The sequence below is a fragment of the Otolemur garnettii genome, unplaced genomic scaffold, assembly GCF_000181295.1.
Source record: "Otolemur garnettii isolate 467f Iridium unplaced genomic scaffold, OtoGar3 scaffold00012, whole genome shotgun sequence".
NCBI classification, from domain to species: Eukaryota; Metazoa; Chordata; class Mammalia; order Primates; family Galagidae; genus Otolemur; species Otolemur garnettii.
In genome coordinates, this window is record NW_003852407.1 from 23,112,914 (window position 1) to 23,128,752 (window position 15,839).

Below are 15,839 nucleotides of genomic sequence, written 5' to 3' on the forward strand. Positions count from 1 at the left end.
TTTTTTTTTCCTTTCTGAATCTCTGCTAGGTTCTGGTTGGGTGAGATTAATAGATGAGCACTTTTTTTTTTGGCTATATAAGATAAAGGGACTTAAGTAAACCTGGTGATGGGCTTATTTTGTTTGTTAGCTCTCCATGTAATGGGGGTTTTAGGAGTGCAAACTCTGGAGTTCTACCTGACCCCCAGTCCAGACTTCAACTCTCCTGATTCCTAACTGTGGGATTGGTAGTGAGGTTTTAAATTTATCACTTTCCTTTCCTTGTTAAATAAAGATAATGTTGTCAGTTCCTAACTCATAGTGTTTTGAGAAAGATATAATGGCTTCTACATAAAACATCTAAAACAGTGCCTGGCACAAACTAAACACTCAAATATTTCTCTAACTACATATGTATTCATAGTTTCAAAACTGAATCACATCTATCTATCTATCTAATTATATGCAGTATATACTGAGGTCACCAAAAATGAATACACATTTAAGAAAGGAAAAAACTGTTTACAATTGTAATACTCTATATATACTGATAATGTTTGTTATCTTGTATATGGCATCTTGTATCTCTTATCATTCCAGAAGTCAGATGTGACTTGAGTATTACAATTCTAATACCATTTTTTTTATTCTTAAAGTGTGTATGTATCTTTTCAGTAATCCCATATATATAAATTGTTGACACAGGGTCTGTCTCTGTCACCCAGGCTAGAGTGCAGTGCCATCATCATAGGTCACAGCAACCTCAAACTCCTGGGCTCAAGCAGCCCTCCAGCCTCAGCCTCCAGAGTGTCTTGGACAAGTGCCCACCACAACACCCAGCTATTTTATTTTTTCTATGTTTAGTAGACATGGTGGTCTCGCTGTTTCTCTGGGTGATCTCAAACTCCTAACCTCAAGGGATCCTCCTGCCTTGGCCTCCTGAAGTGCTAGGATTACAGGTGTAAAAGCCATCATGCCTGACCCACATCTACTATATTTAAAAGTGTTTTTAATGTTCAACTGTGAATGTTAGCATTTAACAAAATAGGTTTCAATGTGGTAGTTAAAATGTGCAGTTTGAAAAACTTTTTTCTATCAATACTTTTTATAAGAACAATTTCAATGAAACTTTCCAAATCTCACATATTAAGTTTCAATGAAATTACTATCTGTCGTAAATCTACATGGTACCAAGGCCAAAGGAATAATTCTTAACACTTCCTAATGTAGGACCTGTTCAAATGCTTAGAGTTGGAAGTTGGTAGGAATAGTTTCTGCCATCAGGCATCAAAGCACAGCATTCGTGACTGTTTTATGCTTTTTTGCCATATGTATAGAGAAGCTTTCCGCTGTAGTGGCACTTAAAGTACTATGTCTTCAACCATGATGTTGAGATTTAGAGAGCCATAAAATTATATGTATGTGTGTTGGATGTGATTTCTCATTTACCGAAGTGCATTGTTTTCTAATTGAAAGAGCATTTGATATGAGAGAGAAGTGAGCTATTGAATCTATGTAGCTATGTTGCTTTGCAGTTGCACTTGAATTTAAATCACAAGGCAGAATTTGGAGGCCCAGTTTTGCTCCCTCACAATTGGGCAAGCTCTTATATGTACTCTCTGTGCCCTACTTTCATTACTGATAGATCATTTTGTTGTTTGCCTGTTCCATAAAGCTGTTCTAACAGTCTAGAAATATTTAACATGATGATATAATAAATATGAAGATTCCTCTGAAACTAATGGTTGTATCCAGACTATAACATATAGTGCTCGTGGTCCCTGCTCTCAGAGCCATCATGTTCATAAAAGAAGTTCTTAAAAGATTCCTCCTGATCCCCTCCTAAGGATTATGCGTGTGTATCCACCTTCCTAGTTGCATGACTTTGGGTAGGTCACTTAAATCTCTGGGCTTCAGCGTATAGAATTATTTATAAAATGTTTATAATACAGCAGAAGCCAATCACTTTGGCTAAATTATTACATAACATGGTAGAGACAACATTTCATACTGGAAGGAGGATGGATTTGGGTCAGACCAGTCCATAGTGACAGCCCACCACTTCTAACAGTGTGTGGTCGAGAGCAATTTACAGAGACTCAGTTCCTCACCTGTTTAAACCTGCTTCATGGGATTACAAAATAAGGTCCATAGAGCTACCTGATACTTTCTCAGGCAGGTGGCTGATTGGCCAGTGAATCTCATTTCTATTCCCTATGGTGTCCCTCATCAAGATGAGGGCTGTGTGTCACTAAAGTGTCACTGGTCTGCAGACTCTTCCAACAGGTCACAGCTGAGTTGAAGCTTTAGAAGCATTCTTATGTTCTTTCCTGCACGTGCCTGGGTTCTCCACTGAAAGAGTAGGGTCCACAAGATTGTTGAGTTTTGCATCTCTGGGCAGGACGGCTAGACAGCAGGGGCACCATTCTTTGTCGCTGTGCTCAGCTCCTGCAGAACCACCATGTCAGCTCAGAGCCATCCTAGGAAAGAAGCAAGAAGTAGCTTTGTTCTGGAAACAAGTTTGTCCAGATGCTATGACAACTAGATTTTCCCAGAGTTACACAGTGATAAGGGCAAGAAGCTTTGAGAATTTCATCATAATTGAGGCTCATTGAAAAGAACTGTTCACCACCAGTTTGTGATTTTTCTCCCTTAAGGAATTCCACCTATGAGTGGCACAGGAACGCTGCAGATCTATTTACTTGATATTAATGACAACGCCCCTCAAGTGTTACCTCAAGAGGCAGAGACCTGCGAAACTCCAGACCCCAATTCAATTAACATTACAGCACTTGATTATGACATTGATCCGAACGCTGGACCGTTTGCTTTTGATCTTCCTTTATCTCCAGGGACTATTAAGAGAAATTGGACCATCACTCGGCTTAATGGTGAGAACAGGTTAATTATTTGGATATATGTGCAGTTGAGAGGTTTTGAAGCCTGGTATGAAAAGTTAATTTTTATGTGCTTCCTAATATTCTCATTAAACATATTTTAAAAGCGACTTTAAATTTAAGTTAAGACCTTAAAAACGTTTAAAATAAAAATCTTCACAAAGCAGCACCGTTGCAGTCCTCTTTATATGTATTATCAGGTAGTAAATACATTCTGGAAAATGCTATGTGATTTTCATTGTGTTAGATAATAACTAATAAACCATGTTTTTTTTCCTTTTTCTATTTGTATAGGTGATTTTGCTCAGCTTAATTTAAAGATAAAATTTCTTGAAGCCGGTATCTATGAAGTTCCCATCATAATCACAGATTCGGGTAATCCTCCCAAATCAAACATTTCCATCCTGCGCGTGAAGGTTTGCCAGTGTGACTCCAATGGGGACTGCACAGATGTGGACAGGATTGTGGGTGCAGGGCTTGGCACGGGCGCCATCATCGCCATCCTCCTCTGCATCATCATCCTGCTCAGTGAGTACTTTACTCCTCCAGGTTTCAGTCCCTTCTGCTTCTAGAACATTCCGCAGCGTCACTTGTTGTTACGTTGCCTGGCAAAGTAATCTAACAACTCTCCTTGACCCCTGAGCGTTTTCCTGCCAGTCATATGTGGGACAGCCAAGTCCACTGTAGAATGGAAAGGAAGAAGAAGAAAAAACTCTGCACCTTGTTTGAAGCCCTTGCAGGTTTGCAGCAAGCCTCATCAGCCGGCCTCTTCCACGCTCTTCCCCCCTTTTCCAATGGATGCTGATTGCTTGGGGCACTATAATTCTTTTCCTAGAAAAAAGTTAAACAGTCCCAAGTTGGAGCACCCATCTTATGATTTGAGTACGGATTTATGGCACGTAGCTGATGATTTAGGAAAATAAGTGTATTGCTTTTCTTCACTTTCCTTCACGGACAGCGTAGTCAGCAGCCAGCTCCTGTCCCACGAGCATCAAGGTATTTGTTTCTGAAGGGCTGTGTACAGTAGTGAGAGCTTGGGCTTCGCATACCACACGTTGGGTAATAGAAATGATTACGCAGCTCAATAAATTGCCTGCCTTTCGAGTAAGTGTAGATTAAGGAATTGCTCCTTTTGAAGGTACTTTGCAATCTTTGGTTCAATGGAATGCAAAAAATTAACCACTGGAAAGTACTTTAGGAACCACTTCTAAGCATGTAGGTTAAAAGAAGAAATTGCCTGGGCCCTGTGTTTTATTGTGGATAGCAGCAGGACTTGGTTTATTGGACGGTCATGCTATGCACCAATCACTTTCTTGAAAACGTTGGCCATTTCTTTTATGTTTTCTCCATTTACAAGTGTTCTGGTAATTTAGAATTCCGTCCCTTTATTCTAAGCAATTACTAAGAAGCCTGAGCATTTTTTACTTCCTGTGTGGAGACTACTTTGGCTATAATTTGAAACCTGCATGCTATACTAATAATCCACTTGCTAGATTTAGCCCTGGAACAATGGCAAATGAGATCATGTTATCTGGCTTTAAAAGGAGGATATTTACTTTTATGGCCAATAATAAAAATGTGCTCAAATAGGACTCATTAAATCTTTTGCTTCAGGAGGTAAACGGATACCCCCAGATTTTAGACAGAATTCGTTCATAGATGTGCACTTTGGGACGTATTTCCATTTCAACTGAAATGTGCCGTAGATGCCAATCTTATCAGGAAAGACTTAGGTATGACGGATGATAGCAATGAAGAAGGGACTATGGCATTTTGAAGGAAAATGAATTGGCGCTGATTTTAACATCAACTCTCTGGAAAATTTATGGTTCTAGACCTGGCACAAAATGTAAAGCACGAAAGCCTAATGTTATCTCAGGGCTGAAATGAATCCCCTAGCCTTCCTAGCCAAAGCGTGCAGTTTAATACAGAAGAGAATGCAGAAGCGTAAGATAGAAACACACCAGCCTTTGGGGGCCCAAACCCTCCAGATCCCATTGCTGACCCGGTCCCAAATTCCTACCTAAGTCATCTAGGCAGGGCTTGGACCCCTGGAGAAGTGCCAGTCTCTAAACGTGGGGGTGTAACTATGACTGACCAACCTGAATAAAACAACAAGTAACAATTTAACTTACTGCTGTTGGGTGTCCTTAGAATTTGTAAAACACTCTATGAAAAGCATTTGTCCTCTAGCAAGCCCAAGTGAAGATCGAGACAGCTTTTGTCCTCCTGTGTAGGTGATAAAGCTGAGGACGGAGACATTCACCCAGGGAGTTTTCAGGGCAGCAGGAATTGGAACGCTCCTCCACACTAAACAGTGCCTGGACCTGCTTTGTTGTACATGTCTTAATGCGATGCCAGATCATGTTATCTGGCTTTAAAAGGAGGATGCCAGAAATAGGTAACGGAGTCAAAGATCGTTTACAAGTCTTGGCCCTGGTTTAAGTCGTTAGCGTTGAGTACGGCGATTAGCTAGGTCGGCCTCTAAAAATGACAGTAGTATCTGTTTTTACTCTTCAGTCCTCGTTCTGATGTTTGTGGTGTGGATGAAACGGCGGGATAAAGAACGCCAGGCGAAGCAACTTTTAATTGACCCGGAAGATGATGTAAGAGATAATATTTTAAAGTATGATGAAGAAGGTGGAGGAGAAGAAGACCAGGTGAGCAATATTCTAAGACTTTAGAAGGAAAGGTAACGATCATGTAAGATAAATAGTAGAAAGCACCAGGAAGCGCACGGGGGAAAAGGCACCTGGTATCAGTCTCTGGTGAATTCTTTCCCATGGTTGGTTGAACGTTTCCTGAATTTGTTTTCAAAGTGTCAAATGTCATTGTGTTTATCTTGTAAGGAAATGATTAATACTGTTTCAAGGTGCCCCAGATTTAAACTGAATTTCAGTTATACTTGTACTAGTAAGGACTTTATTTATTTATTTTTTATTGTTGGGGAATCATTGAGGGTATTATGAGCTGGGTAATATTGCTTGCATTTGCTGGGTGAAATCCCTCTATTAATAGTGTCCCACCCTCTGAGAGGTGTGTCACACATTTTTACCAGTTTTTTTTTTTTCATCATATAACCAAAATACAGGAAAAAGTAGCTTCTGCACTGGATCTAGAGATTTATATGTGTGGTAGAAAAAACACTAATCCTGTTCATTTCTTAACTGTTTACCAAGCAAAGCCAGGATTCCAGGCACTATTTTAATTCCTGAAAATATCTTGGTGAGCAGAATTAACAAACGTGTACCCTCAAGTGTCCCATATTCTTGAGAAATATTTGAAGTTAGAGGCAACAATTTTGTGTCTGTAGTGTCCATCATGCACCTCGGCTCATAGCAGTTGTTCAATAAATGTCAAAATTCCCTTCTGGTTATTAAATAATGTGAGCTTCTAAATCAGTATATCCATATGGAACAGCATTCGTATTCATGGATAAGAATGACCAATAAATGGAAAGCAAAGATCTCATCTGCTTGGAGACAACATTTTAGATGTTACCATAAGTTACATTGTAAGGTGTATATTATATGCCAGGCGTTCTGCTAACACATGAAGCAATGCCATCTCTTAAATCTTTGATATCTGTGATACTAGTACTGTGAATATCTCCACTTGTTTTTTTTTTTTTTTTTTTTTTTTTTTTTGAGACGGAGCCTCAAGCTATCCCCCTGGGTAGAGTGCCATGGCATCACAGCTCATAGCAACCTCCAACTCCTGGGCTCAAGCGAGTCTCCTGCCTCAGCCTCCCAAGTAGCTGGGACTACAGGCGCCCGCCACAACGCCTGGCCATTTTTTTTGGTTGCAGCCATCATTGTTGTTTGGTGGGCCCGGGCTGGGGATTCGAACCTGCCACCTTAGGTGTATGTGGCTGGCGCCTTAGCCGCTTGAGCCACAGGCGCCCAGCCAATATCTCCACTTGTAATAGAAAACCAAGGTTGGAGCCTACAAAACCGCACCCTTACAAAATAACAGGTGCAGAATTTGGGTGCAGGTCTGTCTGATCCTATAGCCGGAGTTAACTACTGTCACATGGTGTCTCTTGAAATGATGTGGAAGATAGTGATGGAATCCATAAGAAATCACTGCGACAGGTAATTTTTGGATAGGTTTGACAGTTTTATCATTTCTGCTTACTAACGCAAATGTTAGGCTGAACAAAGAACCTCTTGAGTTTTGCATCATTACCAGAAAATGGAAATGTATACCATCTTCAGTGGACGTGTAGACTGTGATAGGGCTGTTCATTGAGGGTAAGCAAATTTTTATGAATGTATTTTTTCCCCTTCACTTCTTTGAAGAAATGATATATCACTTTTCCTTTTACAAAGCACATTCATATCCATTATTATTTCATCTTGGTGGCAACCCGCTAGACTTTTCCATTTTACATCTGCGGAACGTTGTGTGATTTGCGTTCAGACTTTGTCCCTGGCAGAGCCAGGACTCGGCCTCAGGTTCTGATTCCATGTCTGGTTCTTAGTGTCTAATACCTCAACTGTCTCATTTAGAGGAGATACATAGTGAAAATGGGGCGGAAACTTGAGTCATGTGTGTGAAGCTGTAGTGAGCACTCTCTAATTACAAAGGCTCTGTAAATATTTCTTAGAGTGTCTTCTTACTAGATGATCTTTGACTATTAAAATTCGTGTTTGGCATACTCCTTTAATTAATCTATCCTTTCACTTTTCAAGGCTGTGTTGAAGATGGACAAACATACATGGATCTCGTTCTTCTGTAAATCTTCTCCTTCCAGTACTTTATTTTTACGTCACTGTGCATAATTTTCAAGGTAGAGACCCAAATGCGATTTAATGTGGCTTCAGTAAAAGTAGTGATAACTGGAGAGCCACTCTGGATGCTGAACAGAACCAAGATAGTTCTCAACATCTTAGGGGCTGGGACGGATGACCCTCTCTTCTCTTTCCCCACCAATCCCGTCAAGAAATTGTGTTGTTACAATTACTTTAAGAAAGATTTATTTCATTTATGGACTTTATCATAGATGATGCTTGACATCAAGTGGTAAAACTTACCCATTGCAAGATCCGTCAAAATCATCTTCATGTATTTTCAACTTCTTCTTTCCTTGGTCTCTGATGGGTTTTTTTTGTTTTTTATTTATTATTATTGTTTGTTTGTTTTGCCCCCAGCTAAACTCTTGGGCATGACTGTATTGCCTCCTACCCACTTCCTCAGTAGTTCACAGATTTTTCTAGAACCTTTTCTATACTGTTTTTATTCAATACTGATCCTCCTATGGTGTCCTTTTGTTGTCCCTTGGTTCTTGGATGGCATTTCCATCTAGATGCAGAGCCTAGGCTGTGATTTCCATACCCAGTTCTTATAGACATGGGTTACAATTACTAGTGGACTTTTTACGCATCTGATTTTTACCTCATAAATCAGAATAAAGTATATGCTTTAGGAATGCTACACCAAGAGTTCTGTCACCTCTACCACCAAAGCAGTTCATGAATTTCATTCATTTATTCCCATCTCCAAGGCTGCTACCCTCACTTACCTCCATTCTGTAAGAGCTTCCTAACAGGTATATTGTCTGTGTTGTAAAACCCCCATCCACTCCCTGGAATTTGTCAAATCTAAAATTCTTCCTTAGCATCCCAGCTCTTCAGCCCTACACCTTTGGTGTAGTTGAAGGCCTGTAGGAAAAAACTGGTGACAGATACTTCTAGGATGCAAATTCCTCAAGGCAGTCCACTCACAGTGACTAAGTTTCCTTCAAAGTTTAGATGATTTGTCTTTATTCATTTTAATGGCAGATTTCTTTCTTTCTCCTCTCTGTCCACCTCCAGAAACAAAAGCAGCTATGAATCTTCTTTCCCCTAGAAGTGGCTTGTCCGTTTCTATATTTTCATTCAGTTGGGCCTCATTTCGTTCTCAGCCTCAGTTTGTTTCTTTAGATTTGGAGTATGAATCATAGTCTCCTTTCTGTATCTCAACCAGAAGCAGAAAACCAGAGTGTAACCACCACTCCTCTCAACAAAGAATGTTACCAGCACCACAGAAGTTTCTGTTGTACCCTCCAATAGTCAGCTTGCCCTCTGCCAAAGTAACCAGTCTTTTTTATTTCTGTCACTATAGATTTGCATTCCCTGTTTTCGAACTTTATGTAAATAAGTTTCATGTAAATTTTATGTAGGCACCCTGGGTCTCGGCTTCTTGTATTCAGCGTATACCTGTGAGAGTCATTCATATTATATTTAGAAGTAGTGCATTTTTGCCATTGCCAGGTAAGTATTCTGTTCTAAGAATTAACCATAGTTTATCTATGCATTCTGTTACACTTGGACACTGATATTTATCCAGTTGGGTTATTTTGAATAAAACTGGTTGGAACATTCTTGTGCATTCTTCTGCTGCATTTCCGCTGGTATGCACACAAGAATTATATTTCTGGGTCATGGAATATGTGTATGTGCTCTGACCCGTTTTCCAAAGTGGTGATGCAGTCAGTACCTCCCCTCTCCACTGTGGTGTGTATGGGTAAGCTCTGACTGCCCTGCGTCCTCACCCTCACTACCACTTCCATTTTCTCAGTCTTTTAAAATGTCAGCCACTTTAAAGTTGTGAGTCTCATTACACTTAAATTAGTATATTTCATGCACTTATTTACTAACCTTTTGATATTTTCTTTCGTGAGATCTCTGTTCTGTTTTTCGGCTTTCCCATTGGGTTCTCTGTCGTTTTCACGGATTCATAGGAGGTCTTCATTGATTATGGACTCGATTTCTTTGTCATTTAAATGTGTTATAAATATCTCATTCTGTAGCTTACTTTTTTTTACTATTTTAATGATGTCTGTAGATGACCAGAAGTTTTAAATTTTAATGTTGTAAAATTTATCAATTTTTTTTTCAATTATAGTGTTCTTGCATCCTGTTTAAAAAAAATTACCCCAGGGTAATGAATCCCCCCAAAGCTTTATCTTCATTTTATCTTCTTGAAGCTTTATTGTTTTACTTACCATATTAAAACAGTGCTCTGTCTGTATTTGATTTTTCATTTGATTTAAGATAAGGAATGGGAATTTCGGGGTTTTTTTCCTTCATGGATATACAGGACACCTATTAAAAAGATAATCCTCCAGCACTGCACTGCAGTGGTTCATTGCCATAAAGCAGGTGATTAGGTGGCTCTGTGGGCAGCTGTCGGATGCTGTATGCTCTGCTCCTTTTCTATTCATTCTTGCGAGAAGCCCATGTTGTTTAAGGTACTATAGCTTTTTAGTGTCTTGATATCTGACAGAGTAAGTTCTCTGACTGCATTCATCAAGACTTTTTGGAGATTTTTGGTAGATTTACTTTTCCTTAAAAAAGAGAGAAAAACCATGTATTCATCATTCTTATGTTTTAAGTATATTTAACCAAAAGACTTCATTTTTGAATAGATATTAATTGCTCTAAATCTTAAACTTATAGTCTGTTTTTGAGAAGTTCAGCTCGGTCAAATAGTCTGTATTTATTTTTCAGAATTCACATGTAGCTCCCTATTAGAAATTTTATTTCTTCGTGGTGTGCATTAAGCCTTTTTGGCAATGGAATAGGATTCATAACGTGCATTAGTTTTTTGAAGATACTAGCTCTTTATGACAATCAGCCTCAGAGACGGGTCTGGTGCCATGCTGCATTCTGGAAAAGTTTTCATGGTTTTTGTTACACACATGCTGGTATTTTACCTTAAGGAGTAGACGGGGACTGGGCCACAGTAAGTAAACACGGCTTGTGATGATCAGGGACTAATCTGGTGTGCTTCATGTCTCAACTGGCCAGTCTTCAAGAATCATTTTTGCCGCTGCTGAATAGTATTCTGTTGTAAAAATTAACCACATTTTATTTATCCATCGTTAAAAGTTAGATAAGTCTCAGAGGTCGGTTTAGGTTGTTGGTGGGTGACTATGGTTACAGCAAGGACAAGTCTATAGCAGCAGTCTCAGGGAGATTAGCCTGACGATTTAGTCAAGATTCTTATTCTTGGCTAAGACCAAGTATCCTGCTTACCAGCAGCTAACTGATTAGAAAGGAAACAAAGCAAAGTTGCCCTTTTTTAAGAAAGTAGCACTTATCTTCTCTGTCTCTGATTAGCATCTCTTATCTGTTTAAGTTATATGCCAAGGTACAGGGTTGCTAATTTCTTTAACAAAACAAGAAGGGGACAGGAAGGGAGGAGGACAACCTCTGCATCTTTTTTCCTTAGGTAGAGTCAACTTTCATTAGAGCTTGTGGAGCTTCTGTTAGAGCCTTTTAGTATAATGACCAGTCTCTTTTTTCAGAGGGCGGAGTTTCCTTCTTTATCTGCTTAGCTGCTACAATCAGCAGGACTGTTTTGCCGGTTGGTAAGGCATGTTTAATTACCCTCATTAGCAAATGTCCTTCCGTGCCCTTTGGCAACTAGGATTGGTTGCAGATACACTATCTCTTTCAATGATTTCTGCATCTAGTTCCTTCCACATCTGCATCACAAATACAATCAGGGTGCATATACAACACAGCTCACATTCTGGGACCATCTCCTTTTAGCCTTAGGATCAGGAACAGAAACTGTGAGCTTCCTGCTCGTTAAAGGTTTAATTACGATTATTCTGATATTAAACATTTACTGAGTGCGTATTATGTTTACCACACTGGCTTACAAAAATGTCTATTGAAATCACCTGACACTGAGCAGCTTCAGTCTCTGTAATAATAGCAAAAGCTATTGTTTGGTGTACACCCTATGGATGAGGCACTGTAGTAAGTGCTTTAATTACATTATTTCATTTGCCCTTCACAATTGTGTAGCCAAATAGGCATATGTGTGTTGTCAGAAATGTCAATGGTAAAGAATCTAAGCTCTGCAAAATAATTTAAAGGGGTTTATTCTAAGCTGAATATCTGCAGCCATGGCCTGGAGAACCATACCCAAGAAGTCTTGAGCAAGCGGTCCCACAATGGTTAGAGGTTATAGTTCAGGGAGACAGAAATTACGTGCAAGATCAGATCAATGCATGGAGGGCCTATATTGATTTAGCAATAGGCAGGACGTTTCAAAGGAGGGGGTGGGGTGGCTGATGGGTTATTATTGGTGGGTTTAAAGACTTCTTGATTTGTAATTAATTAAAAAAGCTTTTAAAACTGAAGCTTTTTCTAAAGGCTCAGAATTTTTTAAGTTAAGGTAAGGAGGTCTGTTAATCAGAGAGAAATCACCAGACACACACATATCAAGACTAACGTGATCTATTAAATAAATTGATTACAGATGTGTTTTAATCTCTGACATGGCCTCAGGCCTATTAATAATTTTGTATCTTATTATTACAAATAATAACGCCAAAAAGGGATAGGATGGACATAACTAGGCACATTTGATCTCTCTTCTCCTCATGACTAGAAATTCAGCTTTAAGATTTTTAGGGGGGTCTCCTTGGACAAGAGGGAGTCCAGTCAGTCAGCTAGGGGGCTTACAACTTTATTTTAGTTTGTGGAAAGTACCAGAGCAGAGTTTAAATCCTTTTCTTCTTTGAATTCAAAGAAGATGGTGTCTACCATGTCTTACTCCATGTTTGGCAAAGCTCATGCTCTACCAGACCAAGGAAACCCTGACTTCCAGAAAGCCATCTGAAGCCTCTCCCTGGAGGAGACCCAGCAGCTTACTCTGCTCTCACAGCAAACTTTGAAAATTTACTATTCCCAAGACCCTGGCCTATTGTGAGAACTCTTCATATATGAAATAAGGTGCTGTCACTTGTGGAACTTGGGGCATTTCCCAAGTAACTATCAGCAGTTGCTTAGACCCTGAGACACTGCATGGTGGCTTAGGGAAGCAATGCCAACCTTAAGAGATCAGAGCTTATTGTCTCTGAAAGGTGTGAGCAGCGGTGCCAAGAGACCAGATAGGGAGAGAGCTGAGAAGTTTAGGTCAGGTTTATTGAAAGGGGACGGCAACCAGCTGTGCAGTGCAAAGATGGTGTCTGGGCCAGGGGCAGTTAGAGACCCCTTTTATATGGGGCTGCAGGGGTTGGACAAATTCCACAGCTTTCCCAGAGGGCTTTGGTGGGCTGGTGCTTTGGCGTCCCCTTCAGGAGTGGGGCTAATTGGGTCCTTTGTGTCCATTAAGCCCCCAACAGTCTCCACACTCACAGTTGACTCTTTAGAGTCTGAAGCTGACCCTGTGGCTGCTTACAGATTCCCCATCAGTTCTGTCCGGCTCACTCCGGGATGCACAGCAGTGAGATCCACGGGTCAGCTTCTCAGACTCACTACTCGCTGAGGGCACCCTACAGTTGGCTCCCTTTTCTCAGGTCTTCAGCAAGGCCCAGCACCTCTGTCGCTCAGCAAACACACTAAGGTTCACATTCCAGGACAGAGCGCTGCCCAGATTTTCAAATTTGACTTTTTTTTTTTAAAAAATTGATTTTTTATGTGACTTGTAGAACTTGATCCCAGCATTTAATTAGGTGTGATCCCTCGAGTCTCAATGATACAGGAAGCATGTTCAGCAGAGTTCAGGTGCCTGAAGAGGGAGGTGAACCCCTGGTTATATGACCTGAGACTTGGCTTTTAGGAATGGAGACGTGGAAGGTTGATGACTTAGTTTCTCCCCTCTTTACTCCATTTTGCATTTTAAACTGCCGTAGGATTGAACTGCCCAGCTCCTGCTCTATACCATGCCATGCTATTTTACACATTTTTTACTTACTCCTGCTCTTCCCCTAATTCTATTTAGCCATCAAGACTCATCTCAAGACATCTTGTCTTGAGTTCCCAGGCCAACATCAAGTGCCCCTGCTTTGTGCCCCCCACCTCTATTTTGAGCTTTTGTGTCCCATCCTGGTCCTAACCTTAAGCTTCGTGAGGGCAAAGACTTGCTGTATTCATTTTTTATACCTATATCTAGGACAGTTGGCCCCTGGAAGGCACTCATAGAATGTTAGTTGAACTGCAGGGGCCTTCTTCGTGAATCTCTAACTTATAAATAGAATTCGCAGCTCTATCTATAGAGTAAGCTGTACCAGAACACCACAGATAACCTCCCTGTCATCCTGGGAGAGCTCTGCTGTCCTCGGGAAATGATACTGTCCATAAATTGCTGGACAGTAAAAAAAAAACAAATTTTTTATTTGTTCTGTGTCACTTCGCTACACACATAGTTTGCGTGTCTTACAACTTCAGGAAGGAGACACCTGTATTAGTCTAGTTTTAAAACCCAGGTCTCCATGACTCAAGAGTTCCCGCTCTTATGCCCAGTGCTGAAGGTCATCTGACAGGTATTTTATTTAGAATTTCTGGTCCATAGCAGGCAGGTGTTCCTGGGTAGGGCCAGCTAGGCTGGGCACTGAGCCACAGCTTATTAGATGACCACTAGCTCACTGACTTCAGAACTGGCAAAGTCTAAGACACAATTGATTAGCTTGCAAACCTGACCACATTCTGACGTTAATAGAGTTAAAATCTGGAGAAGCAATCTGAGCAGCCAAGCTTTTTCTCAAAAATCTGGGTAGACAATCTAGACAAGAGGAAGTAAAATCTAAAATCCAGGCAGGCTGCCTAGACAGAGGGAAGGGGCACTGGTACAAGAAAGCCCCTCGAGACCAAAGCAGCCACTTCCCTAAGACAAGAGATCTCTGCTTGAGCCAGAGGGTCTCTGTGAGTTCCTACCAATCTCAGGAACCAGCCTCAATGTGGGCAACCGAGCCCAGCCATCTGACTCAGGTGGAGAATGAAGCTGTATAACTCAACCACGGTATATTTGATTCCTTGAAATAATTGTTTTGCAAAATCTTTCTGCTTTATAAGCAGACTAACAGATGGCTGGATCTGGACCTGACCGTGGAGTCTACTTTTAACGTTTTTATTGTTCGCTAAAGCACACTCTGTTAATGATGTTTCTAAGTTATTCATCCATTTTTATCCACCTACAAACACTAGTCTATATTAGCTATTGAAAGAATTATACTAATTTCACAAAAGAAACGTTTCACCAGGGATTGGGTTAGCACATTATCATTCCCCTCTTGCTGACTATTCTCAAAACATTTGTGGTCAGATGGTATATATTGGAAGTAGAGAGCATGTATGGTTGGTATACGTTCCCACCGGGTTATTTAATATTTTAAGTGAGTACATGATTTGCTATTGTGTTTGCTATTCCTGACACTTTATTTGAATTAACATAATATTTTATGCATTCATTTTTCCTGGCTAATGATGAGTTAACTATTAATACATTTAGTTTTGGGGAAGTAAATGGTTATCACTATCCTAGTAATAACAATGATAAAGACTTGAATGCCAAGTATGTACCAGCATTTGGGGGGAAAAAAGCTAAGATGGTAACATGCTATAGGCCAGTGTTCCACCAGCTGCCAAATCCATACACTGCCCATTTTATAAATAAAGTTTTATTGGAACATAGCCGTGCACCACGCCCATTGTGTGCATAATGTCTCTGGCTGTTGCAGTGAGAGCAGAGTTGTGATACTGTGAGAGACTGTGTAGCCCCCAAAGCCTAAAATACTTTCTATCTGACCCTTAACACAAAGAAGTGTTTTGAACCTTACTTTGAGTTACCCCATTAATGGGGTCCTCACTACCTTTTTTGTCCAAAGGTTGATTACTATTCTTTAATATATGTATGACTTCTATTTTTTAATTGTGGTAAAATATACATCACATTAAATTTGCCATTTTAACCATTTTTAAATGTACAGCTCTTTGGCATTAATTCACAGTATTATGCAACCACCATCACTATCCATTTCCAGAATTTTTTTGTCATCCTAAGCAGAAACTTGGTACCCATTAAACACTAAGTCACCATTCCTCCCCCAAGTCCCTGGCAAGCACTGTTCCACTTTCTGCCTCTACACCTGCAGATTTTACTGATGTAGGTGCTTACGTAAGTGGAATCATATACAGCACAATACTAGCCCTGTTGTGTGTGGGGGGGGAGTATTTTACTTAG

General features: G+C 40.2%; 1 protein-coding gene across 1 annotated transcript in view; it reads left to right on the forward strand.

The window, feature by feature from the left end:
* The window catches only part of CDH2 (cadherin 2), a 219,346-nt gene that overhangs the window by 184,163 nt on the left and 19,344 nt on the right, over positions 1–15,839 (forward strand). The window contains exons 12-14 of the mRNA XM_003784768.3: positions 2,637–2,870; positions 3,171–3,404; positions 5,397–5,536. Coding sequence (XP_003784816.1) covers positions 2,637–2,870; positions 3,171–3,404; positions 5,397–5,536 — 608 coding nt within the window. The remainder of the gene's footprint in view (positions 1–2,636; positions 2,871–3,170; positions 3,405–5,396; positions 5,537–15,839) is intronic.